At 46.0% G+C, this 14,397-nt stretch overlaps 7 protein-coding genes across 7 annotated transcripts; 6 read left to right on the top strand and 1 right to left on the bottom strand.

The window, feature by feature from the left end:
• Window positions 1-277: 277 nt before the first annotated feature.
• Window positions 278-1,957, top strand: VTP01DRAFT_9937 (uncharacterized protein; the record flags this gene model as incomplete). Its single annotated transcript, XM_069389216.1, has 8 exons — window positions 278-385; window positions 471-562; window positions 636-717; window positions 793-1,094; window positions 1,157-1,247; window positions 1,329-1,448; window positions 1,504-1,784; window positions 1,867-1,957. The coding sequence occupies 8 exons, from the start codon at window positions 278-280 to the stop codon at window positions 1,955-1,957; spliced, it is 1,167 nt and encodes a 388-aa protein (XP_069240355.1).
• Window positions 1,958-2,236: 279 nt separating this feature from the next.
• VTP01DRAFT_9938 (uncharacterized protein) lies at window positions 2,237-3,669 on the top strand (the record flags this gene model as incomplete). Its single annotated transcript, XM_069389217.1, has 5 exons — window positions 2,237-2,637; window positions 2,714-2,786; window positions 2,876-2,970; window positions 3,035-3,321; window positions 3,377-3,669. The coding sequence occupies 5 exons, from the start codon at window positions 2,237-2,239 to the stop codon at window positions 3,667-3,669; spliced, it is 1,149 nt and encodes a 382-aa protein (XP_069240356.1).
• A 67-nt stretch (window positions 3,670-3,736) lies between these two features.
• Window positions 3,737-4,173, bottom strand: VTP01DRAFT_9939 (uncharacterized protein; the record flags this gene model as incomplete). The annotated part of the gene is made up of 3 exons (XM_069389218.1): window positions 3,737-3,757; window positions 3,826-3,953; window positions 4,014-4,173. 3 exons carry the CDS (start codon window positions 4,171-4,173, stop codon window positions 3,737-3,739), a joined length of 309 nt encoding a protein of 102 aa, XP_069240357.1.
• Window positions 4,174-5,021: 848 nt separating this feature from the next.
• Window positions 5,022-6,362, top strand: VTP01DRAFT_9940 (uncharacterized protein; the record flags this gene model as incomplete). Its single annotated transcript, XM_069389220.1, has 3 exons — window positions 5,022-5,492; window positions 5,566-5,960; window positions 6,023-6,362. The coding sequence occupies 3 exons, from the start codon at window positions 5,022-5,024 to the stop codon at window positions 6,360-6,362; spliced, it is 1,206 nt and encodes a 401-aa protein (XP_069240358.1).
• Window positions 6,363-6,626: 264 nt separating this feature from the next.
• Window positions 6,627-9,076, top strand: VTP01DRAFT_9941 (uncharacterized protein; the record flags this gene model as incomplete). Its single annotated transcript, XM_069389221.1, has 8 exons — window positions 6,627-6,845; window positions 6,898-7,079; window positions 7,140-7,165; window positions 7,227-7,575; window positions 7,645-7,825; window positions 7,901-8,105; window positions 8,166-8,370; window positions 8,431-9,076. The coding sequence occupies 8 exons, from the start codon at window positions 6,627-6,629 to the stop codon at window positions 9,074-9,076; spliced, it is 2,013 nt and encodes a 670-aa protein (XP_069240359.1).
• Window positions 9,077-10,152: 1,076 nt separating this feature from the next.
• On the top strand, window positions 10,153-11,735 carry VTP01DRAFT_9942 (uncharacterized protein; the record flags this gene model as incomplete). The annotated part of the gene is made up of 5 exons (XM_069389222.1): window positions 10,153-10,425; window positions 10,498-10,900; window positions 10,967-11,004; window positions 11,061-11,627; window positions 11,691-11,735. 5 exons carry the CDS (start codon window positions 10,153-10,155, stop codon window positions 11,733-11,735), a joined length of 1,326 nt encoding a protein of 441 aa, XP_069240360.1.
• A 49-nt stretch (window positions 11,736-11,784) lies between these two features.
• Window positions 11,785-14,086, top strand: VTP01DRAFT_9943 (uncharacterized protein; the record flags this gene model as incomplete). Its single annotated transcript, XM_069389223.1, has 8 exons — window positions 11,785-11,977; window positions 12,031-12,255; window positions 12,316-13,135; window positions 13,209-13,462; window positions 13,521-13,626; window positions 13,686-13,750; window positions 13,824-13,936; window positions 13,997-14,086. The coding sequence occupies 8 exons, from the start codon at window positions 11,785-11,787 to the stop codon at window positions 14,084-14,086; spliced, it is 1,866 nt and encodes a 621-aa protein (XP_069240361.1).
• Window positions 14,087-14,397: the final 311 nt, after the last annotated feature.

The following is a 14,397-nucleotide window of genomic DNA, read 5'->3' on the forward strand; positions in this document are numbered from 1 at the left end:
ATATATAGGTAAAAATAGCACTCCATCGATTCAGTTAGCACTTCCCATGATCATTTTACTACGTACAAACTCGGATGGCGAAGTCATTTTTCCATCAAAAGTTGCGTCAGTCGTTTTGGGGAATTTCCAAGCAGCTCAGGGATGACCGAATATCGATTATCCCAAATTGGAGATTTTCCAAGCTCAGAAGGACGACGAGCGTTTCCTGCATCCCACCAGTGACGTTTTCTTCCTCCTTCTCCGGCCAACGCCCTTTTACTACTAGACAGAAAGCAACATGTCCAAAAACTCGAACAGCGATCCTAATTCCACCGAAGAGCTCGAAGAAGGCTCTCGCAGCATTTTGCTCGGCATCGCGTCGCAGCTTACAAAGGGCATGGACCTGGTACGAGGCGTTTTTTGCCTACCTAAAGGCACACGCAAATACAATCATTACATGGTCTTGGCAATAATTCTAATGCTCATCACAGCATAGAGTAACGTTACCAACGTTTGTTTTAGAGCCACGCAGCATGCTAGAGCGCATTACAGACTTCATGTCTCATCCTGAACTCATTTTAAAGTACGTCTCGCTTGGTCAACCTGCCATTCTTTCCAAAATTTTGGCTGCTAACCTGTATATGTAAACCTAACAGTGCAAGCAAAATCGACGATCCTCTAGAAAGATTTATTGCAGTGCTTCGCTACTATTTGTCTGGATGGCACATCAAGCCAAAGGTAAATAGTATCGAGAAAAGAGACGAGTTTGATTCACGTGTATGTACGTTTATTGATCGAAGTATACGAGGATAGGGCGTCAAAAAACCATACAATCCCGTGTTGGGAGAGTATTTTAGATGTCGCTACGAATATCCTGATGGTACAGAGGCTTTCTACATTGCCGAACAGGTCTCTCACCATCCGCCGATCTCCGCGTACTTCTTCGCCTGCCCTGAGCATCACATCGTGATTGCAGGCGATATTCGACCCAAGTCGCGCTTCCTCGGCAACAGTGCTGGCACGCTGATGCATGGAGAGTCGCATATTATTCTGACAGACCGACACAATGAACGCTACGACATCACCATGCCGAACATTTATGCACGCGGCATCTTGTGAGTTCTCAGAGGCCATGCTGTACAAGCATGTTGGATATTGACGGGCTACTAATTCATAGGTTCGGCACCATGACAATGGAGCTCGGAGACAGTGCAAAGGTGCGATGCGTTACCAGCGACTTATCATGCGACCTTGATTTCAAGACCAAGGTAAAGCGAAAGAAACGATCAAGAAATGGTTACACGGCGATACTCACAAGGGCGTTTGCTTGATTCACATTCTTTTCACAGGGTTTCTTTTCGGGACAATGGAACTCAGTTGCCGGAAAAATCAGAAAGGAATCAACGCAGGAAGTTCTGGCCGAGATCTCTGGTCAATGGTCCAACGAACTATACATTAAGCGATGCAAGGTTCGAGTGACTCCGAACGTCGTTGTTAAAACAATTTGCTAATTACGGTAATCAGACATCTTCCAAGGACATTCTGTTTGATGTCAAGACTTCCACCATATGCCCTAAGATTGTAGCTCCAGAAGATGAACAGGATGAATACGAATCTCGGCGACTGTGGTCGAAGCTCACGGCCGCCATCAAGAATCGCGATATGGATACAGCAACTGCAGAAAAGACGTTAATAGAAGATAACCAGCGACAGAAGGCACGAGTTAGAGATGAACGTGGCATCGAATGGCACCCACACTTTTTTAATGAAAACAACGATGATTACACTTTCAAGGGCCTTGTAGAGTAAGCTGACTGACAAGAAGAAGAAGGATCAGATGAGATCCAGACATGTCGAACACGTGTGCTGACATATTCTTTGCAACAGTTTGGATCACAGCGATGTCAACAAGGCAAAAGAGCATTTGCAACGCTTTATTTTTGCAAAGCACGACGAAACTGCAGTCTCTCGCCATTAATCAAGAACTAGGCTTGCTGATATTTCGCTTTGCTCCATTCCCCAAACTGTGCATCGAATTGCACTCAATATCCTTCATTTCTTTCTTATTACAAAGATAAAAGATGCTTCTTCAAACAACTGCTGATACTCAATTGTTCCATTTTTTCTGTCATTTCGAATTGGCATGCACGAAATCAGGCAATGCTAATGAACAAGCGGAGTTCTGCATATCGAACGACGAAACCATGCGGATGAAAGGGTGCAAGCCCGCCTCCCTTCCTCATCACACTCGCCTGGAATGACAGGCCCGAAACCAGACGAAGACTCGGGCAATCATCAGCCAAAGAGCAGTGCTCCCCGTCCAAAGGTGGCACTGTCTCCTGCTGTGTCGGCCTTCCAGTTTATGCCGAACCATCTGTCACCTCATCGTTCTGGCGAGTGGGTTCGGTCTCTGTCGTCTGACGGGCGCAGCAACAGTTCCAGCGCAGCAGCAGTGGACCTAAGACGCTCAGCATCCAACCACGCAGGCAACAACCGTGCAGCTCGTTCGCCGAGCCCTGTAGCGCCAAAACCGCCGGCCATTAAGGACGGATACGTCTACAAGGACGAAATTATCATACTCGACAAAGAAAGGAAGGAAGAATTGCTCAAAGTGGGCGAGATTGAATTACAGAGCGAATGGACGTTTTGGTACGACAGGTAAAAAATCGTCTCAATGGAAAGTTTGCTGCGACGACTGGGGGAATAATTAAGTGAAAAAATAATTGGCTGCCAGGTACGTACCTAATTTGCCTGCTTCAGAGTACGAAGCGAATCTGCAAATGATTTCGACGGTCGGAACGGTGCAGGTAAATATTGCTACAATTTGTTTAAATTGTTGAGAAAAAACACAGTGTGAAGCGCAATCTCCAGAGAGCTCAGACGATATCACACCCAGAAATTCTGGTCAGTGTACAACAACATTGATGGCCCTGATGGACTTGGATTCCGAAGTAATTTGCATTTCATGCGGAAAGGCATTAAACCCATCTGGTATATAAAAAGGAGTTTCGAGACCAGCAAAGACCATGATGCTTACGGAAACATGGCTTTACAGGGAAGATCCGCAGAACGAGCATGGAGGATCGTACAATTTTAAAATACCCAAAACCCATTCCCCGCTAGCGTGGCGCGATTTGCTTGTACTATTGATTGGGGAGAAAGTTGAAGACTGGCTTGGTGATACCGTGTGCGGCGTGTCGGTTTCTTCTAGGCAGCAGTGTGACAATTATCAGATCTGGACTGCACACACTCACCAGAACGATAGCGCCAAGGACGCCAGGATTCGATCAAAGTTGACAGAGCTGTTGCGACCAGCGGAAATACAATCCTTTTATTACAAAGGTATTACCTAGAGCGCGCAGTGACGATAACCCGGTAATAATATCTATGGTTGCAGTGCACAAGAACCACGCTGCTTTCCAAAAAACCCGATGGAATGACGATCCAGCGAGCTTGCTGAAGACTCCTCTGGAAATGCGGCAAAAGATCACGCAGGAGAATATCGAGAAAGTCGTCGCTGACATTGAGCGTCTTTCTATGAAACAGAAAAGACATCATCACCAACAGCAGCAACAGCAACAGCAATCACAATCAAATCACAATCACAGCAACAACAATACCAACCTTCAGCAGCAGCAACAGCAGCAGCAGCAACCACCAATACAGCAACATCCTTCCACTCCACAGTAAATAATATCTACTCAATAAATTTTTTGGTCCTCCTTCTAGTTTTCTCTCTTCTTTACACATTTAAAATTTATTTCGCAGAAGTCTTTAGCTGGAAGTTAAGAGTTGTCAATATACAAATAAATGTAAAAAGGAAAACTGAATCTTCTAGAACTGTACCTGCAACCCATGCATACCCTTGATCTCCTCCTTCAAAATTTCATTTACTAGACGATGTTGCTTGACGATGCTGGCGCCTTCAAACGCCTTGGATGCAATATCAATGGCATACATGGAGCCACAGCCGCCTTTTCACAGTTGCATTGGTGGCATGAACATAGGCTGAATACGGAAAATTTCTCACTTACCAGAAACGTCGACAACTCGAAGTTTGTGAGGCGACAGGGCTTCGCTCAATTTGTTGTAAATGTGCTGCTCGCCTTCCGACATTGATGCGCCAGTGGTGTACATTGCTCGATTAGCGAGACCGAGTCGCGGAACAGTCGATCGGACGAGACGGGGCAACATGTTCTTTGATCGAGGAGGAGGGAGTGGGGGCTAGTGAAGAAAGCGAGCTGCACCAATTTGTAAGCCAGCAGCTTTGACGGGATGCCTGACAAAAGATTTAATGAACATATGGGACTCAAAGACAGCAGAATACTACTGTGAAAATATTCAAACCAGGTTTGAGTGAGCACTGGTAGAGATTTGAAACAGTCATAACCATAATTTATTATTGTCTCGCGTTCGACTGCAACCTGGGATAGGCTATATAAGCCTTCATATACACCGAGGCAGTGAGTATGTAATCAAAGAAAAGAAAAAAAAAGGAATCGCAGGCGCAGAATTATCCAAGATTGATCAAGAGAGCAGAGAAATAACGAGTGAAAATAGCAGAAAATGCCACAATGAGTGTTTCCCCATGAGTTCAGGAGAAGCTACTATTTGAGGATCGTCTTCTGCCAATCAATGTCTTTGTCATCCCAAATTCATCTTTTCCAGCAAAGCTACTTTTGGTGCAACAATGAAGTACAGTAATTGATAAACCTTGTTCATGTCCGTCAATGTTTTGCGATCCATGCTGGAATAATAATTAGTCACCAAGCGCTCGATTGATGATGCATGCTGTCAAGTGGTTGGAGTGAGATGTCATCCAAAGAAACGAGAAAATGGGTCACGCGCAGGCTATTGTCTGTGTACGCTCAAAACTTGCATGTGACATGAAAAGAAGGTTGTTGCTTTCCAAGGGCGGGCTTTCCCAAACAAGTTTGTAGAAACGAGGGCCAGGTTCTTGCTTTCTTTTATTCCTTTCCTCTTTTTTTACTTTCCTACTACTTTTTGTCACAATGCTTCCAACTAGTTCTTCATTCTGATCAATGACGAGTTGTTTACAGTGTAGTTGTATTGGCTCAGCCAGACGGCAACGTGAGCACCACCACGAAGAACCCAACGCATTCGATCTGACCTGGAGCAACTATATTTTATCGACCTACTTTGGTTCCTGCACACCCAAATTATTCCGTAAAAAGCAACCCATACGACTTGAGGACGACGAGGACGACGAGGAGCTTTTCCTCGGCCCCGATTACTACAACGAACACTGCCAAGGCCGCGCCGTGCACGGCTACCTCGACAACGCTAGAGACCGGAAATTTGACTCTGTACTCTACGACCAGCAAGATTCTGTACCTCACTTTGTTACACGCAACCCGTTCGGCAAAGCCAAAAAGAAAAAGAAGAAACACAGAAAGCGACATGATTATATACTGCCTGGAGGTGTGATTCCAGAAGACGCAGAGTTTTTGGATGATGATCAAATAGCCAACTTTGCTTACCGCATTGATCAGGTGTGAGAGAGAGGCTTTTTACATCGAATAACGACAACCGTGCTGACATTTACAAAATTTTATTAACATGTAGGATGAAGATGCAGATCAGTATGGCGAGGAGACATATATCGACTCTCCACGACACGCTCCAGCAATCCAAGAAATGCAGCCTCCTCCGCCGAAACAGCAGCGGCAACAGAAAGAATTCTACGCGGCAAAGACAATGCCTTCGTTTGTACTGAGTGACGAAGAGCAGCATCCAGAGCAGGCACAGCCATCCGGCGCGGCAGATCCAGACTCTGAATACGCTGCAGCTACAGCGCAGAATCTGTTAAGTGAGCGGTTGGAAGACTTGACAGACAAATTAGCATATATCAAAAAGAATATCATGAACATGAATGGGACTCCATCCGACAATGAAGCGGATAAGGCAACGTTGCATACCCTAAAAACATTGCCAAACGAACAGCAACCAGCAGATAGCAGGTAGAGAGAGAATAGGTGATAGCACCACGGTGAACATTTACTGAGGAAATGATACAAATAAGAACGGATTCGGATATAGGGTCCATAGGTTCCCAGGCACTTGACGAGTATGAATCTACGTCTGAGATACCAACACCTTATCAACAACGACAAGATGAAGACGACGACGATAGATTACGGCGGCACTCGGGCGTATCACAATTCCGCATCCCATTCGGTGCAGTCGAGTCTCCCCCATTTGGCTCTGACCGGCATCCTTTCTCCTACTTTACAGACCGCTCCGCTGCAATCCCAGAAAATGACGACGACCAACTTAGCACGACTTCATCTAAATACTCGGATACCCCTGGCTTTAATCTTCAAGGCGTTCTCAACTTTGGCAAACGATGGCTCGGTGTCTAGTTATTCCATATATAAACCTTATCTGTGCGCCCATATCCTACTTTCTAGCCTTCTTCCTTTCTCTCTCCTTTCCTCTCTGAATATTTTCCGTTTTCCATTTCATCAAAACGAAACAGTAATAGATCGGTTTTATCGCACTTTCTATATATGGAAGTGGTATGATGTATCCATGACAAAAGGTCAAATCGTTCGATGTCTCGGAGGATCCGCACTTTTCATCCTTTCTTTTCTCTTTAGTTATTTTCTTCGTATAATTACAAGAGGATGTTCAGCAGCTTGTTCTTGGAGAAGGAAAAGATTCCAACTATTGAGATAGATCCAAAACAGCATATATACCGATGTCGACAGTCCAAGTCAGAGTTAGTCAAAGCACCTCTATTCCCCAGACTACGCGACGATGAACGTACAGTGCACCACGTCTGGAGCAAGGCTTCAGAAACCAACGCACACAAGCCAGGATTTGGATATCGCAAACTTGTCAAGGTAAGCGCAGCGCGCGCCTTCTTGGTGATCTTTAGCTGACAAAGCGAACTAGATCCACACAAAGGAGAAGGAGGATAGCCATGGAAAGAAAAAGCGCTGGATTATGTATGAGCTTGAGGGTTACAAGTGGACGACGTACGGTGAAGCAAAGACGCTGACGGACAGAGTGGCGTCGTGGCTACATGCTCATGGACTGAGGGCTGGCGATCGTCTTTTAATCTATTCAAAGACCAGGTAAAAAGAAAAAAGTATACCATTTGCAGTACGTGCTAAATAATAGTCTCTTTTCGGCAGACCTGAATGGATGCAAATGGCGCTAGGCAGGTCTCGATCAATGATTTATGTGAAAGAACCTGCGATTAACCAGAAAATACAATACAGCTTGTTTCTCTCTGGGTGTTGTCGTTAGCACAGCGTACGACAGTATGCCACCTGAAGCGGTAGCACATATCATGCAAGAAACGGAGCCAAAAGCTGTTTTTACAGAAGTGGGCTTGATGGGAACACTCAACAAGGCAAAAAAGAAATCGTCCGATAAGAGTCATACACTGGACATTGTCGTGTATGCCGGAGAAGAGTTCGAAGGTGCCGAGGAACTCGAAACGTTCAAGCAAGAAAACAAGGGTAAGATTGAGCATTGGTCAACCATCGCTGAAGGCAACGCCGGTCAAAAAGGAACGGTCCACGATAGCTCTCCAAGACCAGATGATCTGGCTCTCATTATGTATACGCAAGTATAAATTCCCTGAATCCATATTTATCTTCTCACATCATTAATATCCTGTTGCCTTGGAAATAGGTCAGGAACGACTGGCACCCCCAAGGGAATCGAGGTGACCCACGGAAACCTCGTAGCCGCTATGGGTGCAGCGGAGCACCTCGTCGTGGATATCCTGAATCGCCACCAACATTCATACATTGGTTTCTTGCCGTTAGCGCATATTCTCGAATTTATTCTTGAGTTTATATTTATTACTATGGTAAGCGCTAGTTCGTCCTTCACAAGCAATGGCGTCTTTTTTCATTCATACTGACCACGCTGCTGTTATTGCTAGGCAATTCCTATTGGATATGGTACTATTCGCACTCTTATGCCAGACTCTGTTTGCGGCAAAGATGGTCAAGGCAAAGGTAAAGGCGATCTTGAGTCCCTGCGACCTACCATACTTGCTGGCGTTCCTGTCGTCTGGGAGCGCATACGGCGAAGCGTTCTGCAAGAGCTGGATAAACAGCATTGGACAGTTCGCAAAGCATTTGACGGTAAGCCGCTATCTGGTCTTTATCTCGCTTGTAAGCATGGAACTAAGTAAGATCATTCAGCGGCTGTTGAAGCGAAATGGCAGCTTTTGAAATTTTTCGGCCAAGAGAATGCAATTACACGCCTATTCGATTCCACCGTGTTTGCTCCCATTCGTCAAAGGACAGGCGGTCGTCTCATGTATGGACTCTCCGGAGGCGCACCGCTGTCTCTTGACACACACAAGTTTGTTACTACCACGCTCTGCTTCTTGCTGCAGGGTTACGGGCAAGCATCCAGAAGAAACCCATTCAAAAGCTAACATTGCTAACGGCCAATTTTATGCAGTTTGACAGAGTGTTGCGGGCTTGGCGCAATCACACTGCCGTCTCTTGGGATAGTAACAGGTGCTATCGGCGCACCGTCACCTGCACTCGAGTTTAGACTGGTGGATGTGCCAGAGACTGACTACAAGGCTGAAAACGGCACAGGAGAGCTCTGGATCCGAGGTCCTTCCTTGATGCGTGGATATTACAAGCGTGAAGACTTGACAAAGGAAGCGATCCAGGAAGACGGATGGTTCAAGACAGGCGACGTTGCAGAGCTCCGCGACGATGGCTCGTTCGCGATCACCGATCGAGCAAAGAACCTTGTGAAACTCGCGCACGGAGAATACATTGCTCTTGAAAGCCTCGAGTCCAAATACCGCAACTGCTCCGAGATCAAGAATATTTGCATCGTTGCAGATAGCAACAAGGATCACATTGTTGCGATCGTCGAACCTACCAAGAATAATCCTCACAAGGACGCTTTGCTCAAGAGTCTCCAGGAAACAGCACGCCAAAGCGATTGCAACAGAGCCGAAATTGTAAAGGACATTCACGTGACACAAAGCGTCGACTGGGCTGAGAAGTATTTGACTACAAGTGGCAAACTTAAGCGTAAAGATATTGAAAAAGACCATGAGGAAGAAATAAAAACGATTTATAACTAGTGTTATTATATTTATTAAATAAAACTTTTCAATATCTATGGTCAGTTATGTCCTAACATTCTGTCAGTCATCACCTACTTACATGATTGGAAGGAGCGTCGGGTGGGTAAGATAGCGGAGAGAGAGAGGACGAAGCAGCACGGAGGGCGGAAGGTAGAGGACAGAGCGGACGAAGATGACGAGGAGGATTCTATCAAAAACGTATTGTGAGAGAGCGAGAAGTAATCAATCAGAGCAAGGTTACTTACTACACTTAACCCGTCACGCAGAGCGTCTTTCACGCCTTGGTTCTCGGCAAAGAATACGCCACGGTGCCAAGACGGAGGACTATGACATTTTAATCTATTAATACGATGTAGTAATATGCGAAGTCCATGTTACAACCTACAAAGACAGAACCAGACGAGAGAAAGTAAAAGGAACGGAAGAAGAACTGAAGAATGAACATAATATCGAGTCTTCGGGTTATGACGATCGGAATGTTGCTGAAAGAGTGTCATGGTGGAGAAAAGTCAATGATATCGACAACAGAGAAAGTGTTGATGACAAAGCACTTAATGCACATTGATCTAGGCGAGCGTATATCTTAGTAGACCTGGAATTCGACGGCGCTGTGCTTGCAGAAGCGAAGCGAATGGAGTTATGAAGGCCAAGCGAGGTTATTATTCAATGCAGATTTTACTGAAAACAATTTTCGGTTACGGGAGGTAGCGACCGCTAAAGCACTTGTAAATTCAAAAATCCATTCATTGAAAGCCTTGGCCAGCAGCTATCAGCATATTTCAGGTACGTAATGGACAGCATGGGAGTGGATTCCTATACAGGAGATGCTTTGTGGTAAAGCATATCAAAGTCGAGCACTTCGCGTGCAAATTTCTGCATTTGTCCCTCGTAGAAATCCAATCAAGGTGTACTCATAGTTTTATCCTTTGATCGATATTGCGTATAACTTTACAGATACACACGATCAGTGCCTCCGCATTGCATGCATGTCGAGGCTGAAACCGATCATGTGATGCCCTAGTTTGGTCATTTGCCTGGCAAATTTTTCCTTTGAAGCTGGACGCTACTTGCTTATGAGTTCGCATGATCAGCAGGCTGGATCGAGTAAAGCGCCAGCTCCTTCCGTCAGCGCCGGCGATCACCAGCATTCGGGGAACAAACCGCCGTCGTTGCCAAAGCTGTATCGCATGTCGATATCGGAACAGAATCCGGATCCACTGGCTGGCAGCGACATGGACCAGACCAAGCGACGCCGTGTGCAAGACGTTCGCAGCCCAGCAACAACAGCAACGGCGGCAGTGCAGCCGAAGTACCCCCAGCAGCAGCAGCTATATCCAAAGCATAAAGTAACATATCTCAAACCCATGTCTGCTGTGGATTTGGACAATTTATTCTAATCCGAAATGCTGATTACTTAGCATATCCAACCATTTACGCCAACAGGCCATATACCACTGCCAGATATGCCTCACATGCTTCCAAATATGATGTTCAATGCGCAATACATGTTCCCGCAAGCATATCTCGGGAATCCTGCTTACATGCAGCAATGCTTATCATCGCCAGCTTCTCCGCAAAGGCCTTACAAAGTATCCCCGCAGCCGCAGGCACAGCAGCAGCAGCAGTTGTGGAATGTGAGAAACAGTGAGAGCAGCAGCGACGCCGATGTAATTGTAGATGAGGAAATGACAAACAAGAATATATGCTTTGGAATGTTACAGACTGAGATTGTCACTATCAGAAGCTTGAACCTTGTCAAGGACGAGCAATACGAGCCTGTCACAGTGACCTCCGAAGGAAGGCGCGATAATGTCAATTATTGTAATACTAATTAGGAGTCAGTGGAGATTCCGGACCCAGATGCTAAACTGCTTTTTCTCTGCATAGCATTCACTGTCAAATCAAGAGCTGCAACACCGAAGTTTGTAAGTCAGTTCAGCGTTGCTTGGGAAAATATGCCACTGACCTTTTTTAACAAAAGCTGGGATGGGTGCCGTTCGATGATACGAAACTGCTGGGTCCGTTAGCGGAACGACATTTGATCTGGTGGGATGCATTCATTCCAAGAAGTAAAGCAACACCTAGTAGAACTCCATTGTACATGATACTTTACTGTCAACCTACAAACATTCAAATCGTTGCTAAAACCTTCCAGCAGCAAGAAAAGATTCTACATACACCACCATTTTTCAATCCATCATGTCGATATCAGAATCTGAATCTCAGCAGGCTCCGAGGAGCAGAGAGGTCAAGCACGCCATCTAGCGCTACTAGCTCATCATCGTCCGTTGGCGGCCGCCCGCGGCTGACAATGCAACAGAGCGAGACGCATATCCGCCAGGAAATTGGAAGATTGCTAGAGAGTATTAGACACGACTCACCGCAAAAGAACCAGAACAGTGCCAGTCAGGAGCAACAGGAGCTCGAGGATCAAGATTTGTACATACCAGGCCTTAACGTTACACTACTTCCCCACCAAGTCCAAGGCATACGATGGATGTTGGAGCGGGAATCAAACAATAACAGTGCAGGTGGCATTCTTGCTGATGTAAGTTTCTTGATTCGGCATAAACTTTAGTTGACTGTGGACTGAAATGTATTGATGGGATAGGATGTAAGATATTGTAAGACGCGGTGGCGGCGCCGCATGCAGTAGGGTGACTTTTGTTTACTGAATACAATAACTGTGTTTTTCCAATGAACAGATGGGACTTGGCAAGACTATCCAGACAATTGGACTGATTGCTTCTACTATGCAAACGCCAGAAGCAAAAAGGAGAACGACACTGGTAGTCACCCCACTTGCGCTTGTGCGTCAATGGGCGCGGGAAATAGCTGCAAAAACCGATCCTGGAACTATCAATGTCCTCATATACCATGGACCCAACAGGGCAAAAGGTAAACAATATCCCATTCGCCGTGCATGAAGCAAAGCTAACTTTGTTTGCCAGATGCGTCCAAATTTTTTGATTACGACGTGGTTATCACGACATACCAAGTAGTCGCTTCGGACCTTCCAAATAAAGAATCTTCAAAGGACCGTACGAAGCTTGAGGATATCCTGAAAAGCGAAACAAGTTCTGTTTGCACAGAGGAGGAAATCGATACAGCGTCTTCAAGTACACAACAAACTCGTGGACCACTGCTCCAATTCGATTGGTATCGAGTGGTGTTAGGTAACGCTCAAAGTAGCACGAAAACGTCCGTTCATCATTTCATGTTCGAATTGGATATAGATGAAGCTCAATATATCAAGAACAGAGCAACACGTTCTGCAATATCATGCACCGAACTCTCTGCACAAAAGCGATGGTGCTTGACAGGGACGCCTATGCAGAACAACGTCGATGAGCTATACAGCTTATTTCGCTTCCTCAGGATAAAACCCCTCAGTGAATACCATACATTCAAGGATACCATTTCAATACCTATGCAGAGTGGACGCGTGGATACAGCTCTGGAACGCTTAAAAGTAGTGCTCATGGCTGTCATGCTACGGCGAACGAAGCAGATATTTAAGGTTGATGGCGATTCTTGCAATACTTCCAGCCCATCTTCCACGAGTTCGGGCGTGTCCGAAGCAGAGAGTACAAGTGACAACAGCCCTTCAGTATCGACGCAGCTTGCGGTGAAATTACCACCGCGGGATAAGACAGATATCGTTTTAACATTTAGTCCGGAGGAGCGGCGGTTGTACGACCTGCTGAGCACGCGCATGAGACGCACTGTCAAGGAGATACTGCAAGCAGGCAAGGGTACGCGCAACTACATGAATATGCTTTGCATGATTTTACGTCTCCGTCAAGCATGCGACCATCCTCAACTAGTGCTATCGATACTGAAGGATAGCGACGATGCAATTGCGTTGGCGACAGAGGGCAATGGCGCCGGTAACAAGAAGCCATCATCGTCGTCAAGCACCGATGCAGCGTCTCAGCGGGTACTTATCGAGAAGTTAGCTTCTGACCTTGGGTGGCAAGGAGCGGGCATGCTCGGCCAATCTGTTTTCGACAAGGCAAGCAGCGACTCTAACGTAATATGTGATCTATGCGGAAGGTAAGACACTGATTGAAAAAACCAAAAAACCCCATATCCATCTCTCGGAGCAAACATTGAATGGTGCATCAAGAGTTATACCGTTTGCAGACTCGATAGGATCATTCTGCGCAATGTGCAAGGAGCAAATCAACCAATATGCTGCATATTCATTGGTTAAGCAAGACTCGCGCCTGACAAGCACCAAGGTTTCCAAAACCTTGGAGATCTTGCAGGATATCCAGCGAGAGTCGCCTGGTGAGAAGACGGTAATATTCTCGCAGTTCACATCCATGCTGGATTTGATGCAGGAGCCTCTGCGCCAAAGTGGGATTAAATTTTGTCGATGTAAGCGCAACTCAGTATGTGTATTGCAGCGGTTTGGACGTTTATTTCTTTGCACTAGATGATGGCAGTATGCCAAACTATCTGCGTGAAAAGAGCCTTGTGACGTTACAAAAGGACCCCGAGTGCACCGTGATGCTGATATCACTGAAATGCGGGTCACTGGGGTGAGTGCATTCTGCAACAGCGTTTGCAAAGAAATGCTAATGACAAGTTTTGGATCTAGCCTGAACCTGACGGCGGCCAATCGTGTGATACTTCTTGATATCTGGTGGAATCCAGCAGTGGAAGGTGAGCAATAACTTTCCAAAATGGAAACTGGGCCGCGGCATGGAGAGTTGATGATGTCAATATGATGTTGCAGAGCAAGCCATTGACCGGGTGCATCGCATCGGGCAAACATTGCCTGTACGCGTGGTGCGTCTCATGATCGACAATACGATTGAAGAGAAGATTGTCAAGCTCCAGCAGAAAAAGGTAGGACCCTGAGAATATGAGTTATGCACATATCTGACAACAATTGGGCCACGTTTGCAGGCGCAGATGGTTCATGGTGTGTTGGGCGACGGTATCGTCCGAAATACAAAGTTGACAATGGAAGAAATCCGAGCACTCTTTGATTTGTAAAGATTATAACATTATGTATGCTATGAATTTGAAGAAAAAGTTTAATGTCCCTTGCAAAACAGCCATCGTGACCTTCTGTCGGATCATTCCATAAAGTCTACGATGCTTACTGATGTTTCTGCTGGAACAGTGGTCAAGCTTCCATAATTTCCTGGGTCGTCCGTGCTAAGCCAGCAGCAGGCACACGGCGAGCCCTCGGTCGTGATCGTCGCCATCGATTTCTCTTTTTCTCTCTCTTGTTAGACAGACAGATGCCCAGTGATAGGTTCAGGCTAAATATCTGCTGTCTGTGGTTTTCTGCTAGAAGGATA

Source organism: Rhizomucor pusillus (genome assembly GCF_041956525.1).
Source record: "Rhizomucor pusillus strain CBS 183.67 unplaced genomic scaffold VTP01scaffold_7, whole genome shotgun sequence".
Lineage (NCBI taxonomy): Eukaryota > Fungi > Mucoromycota > Mucoromycetes > Mucorales > Lichtheimiaceae > Rhizomucor > Rhizomucor pusillus.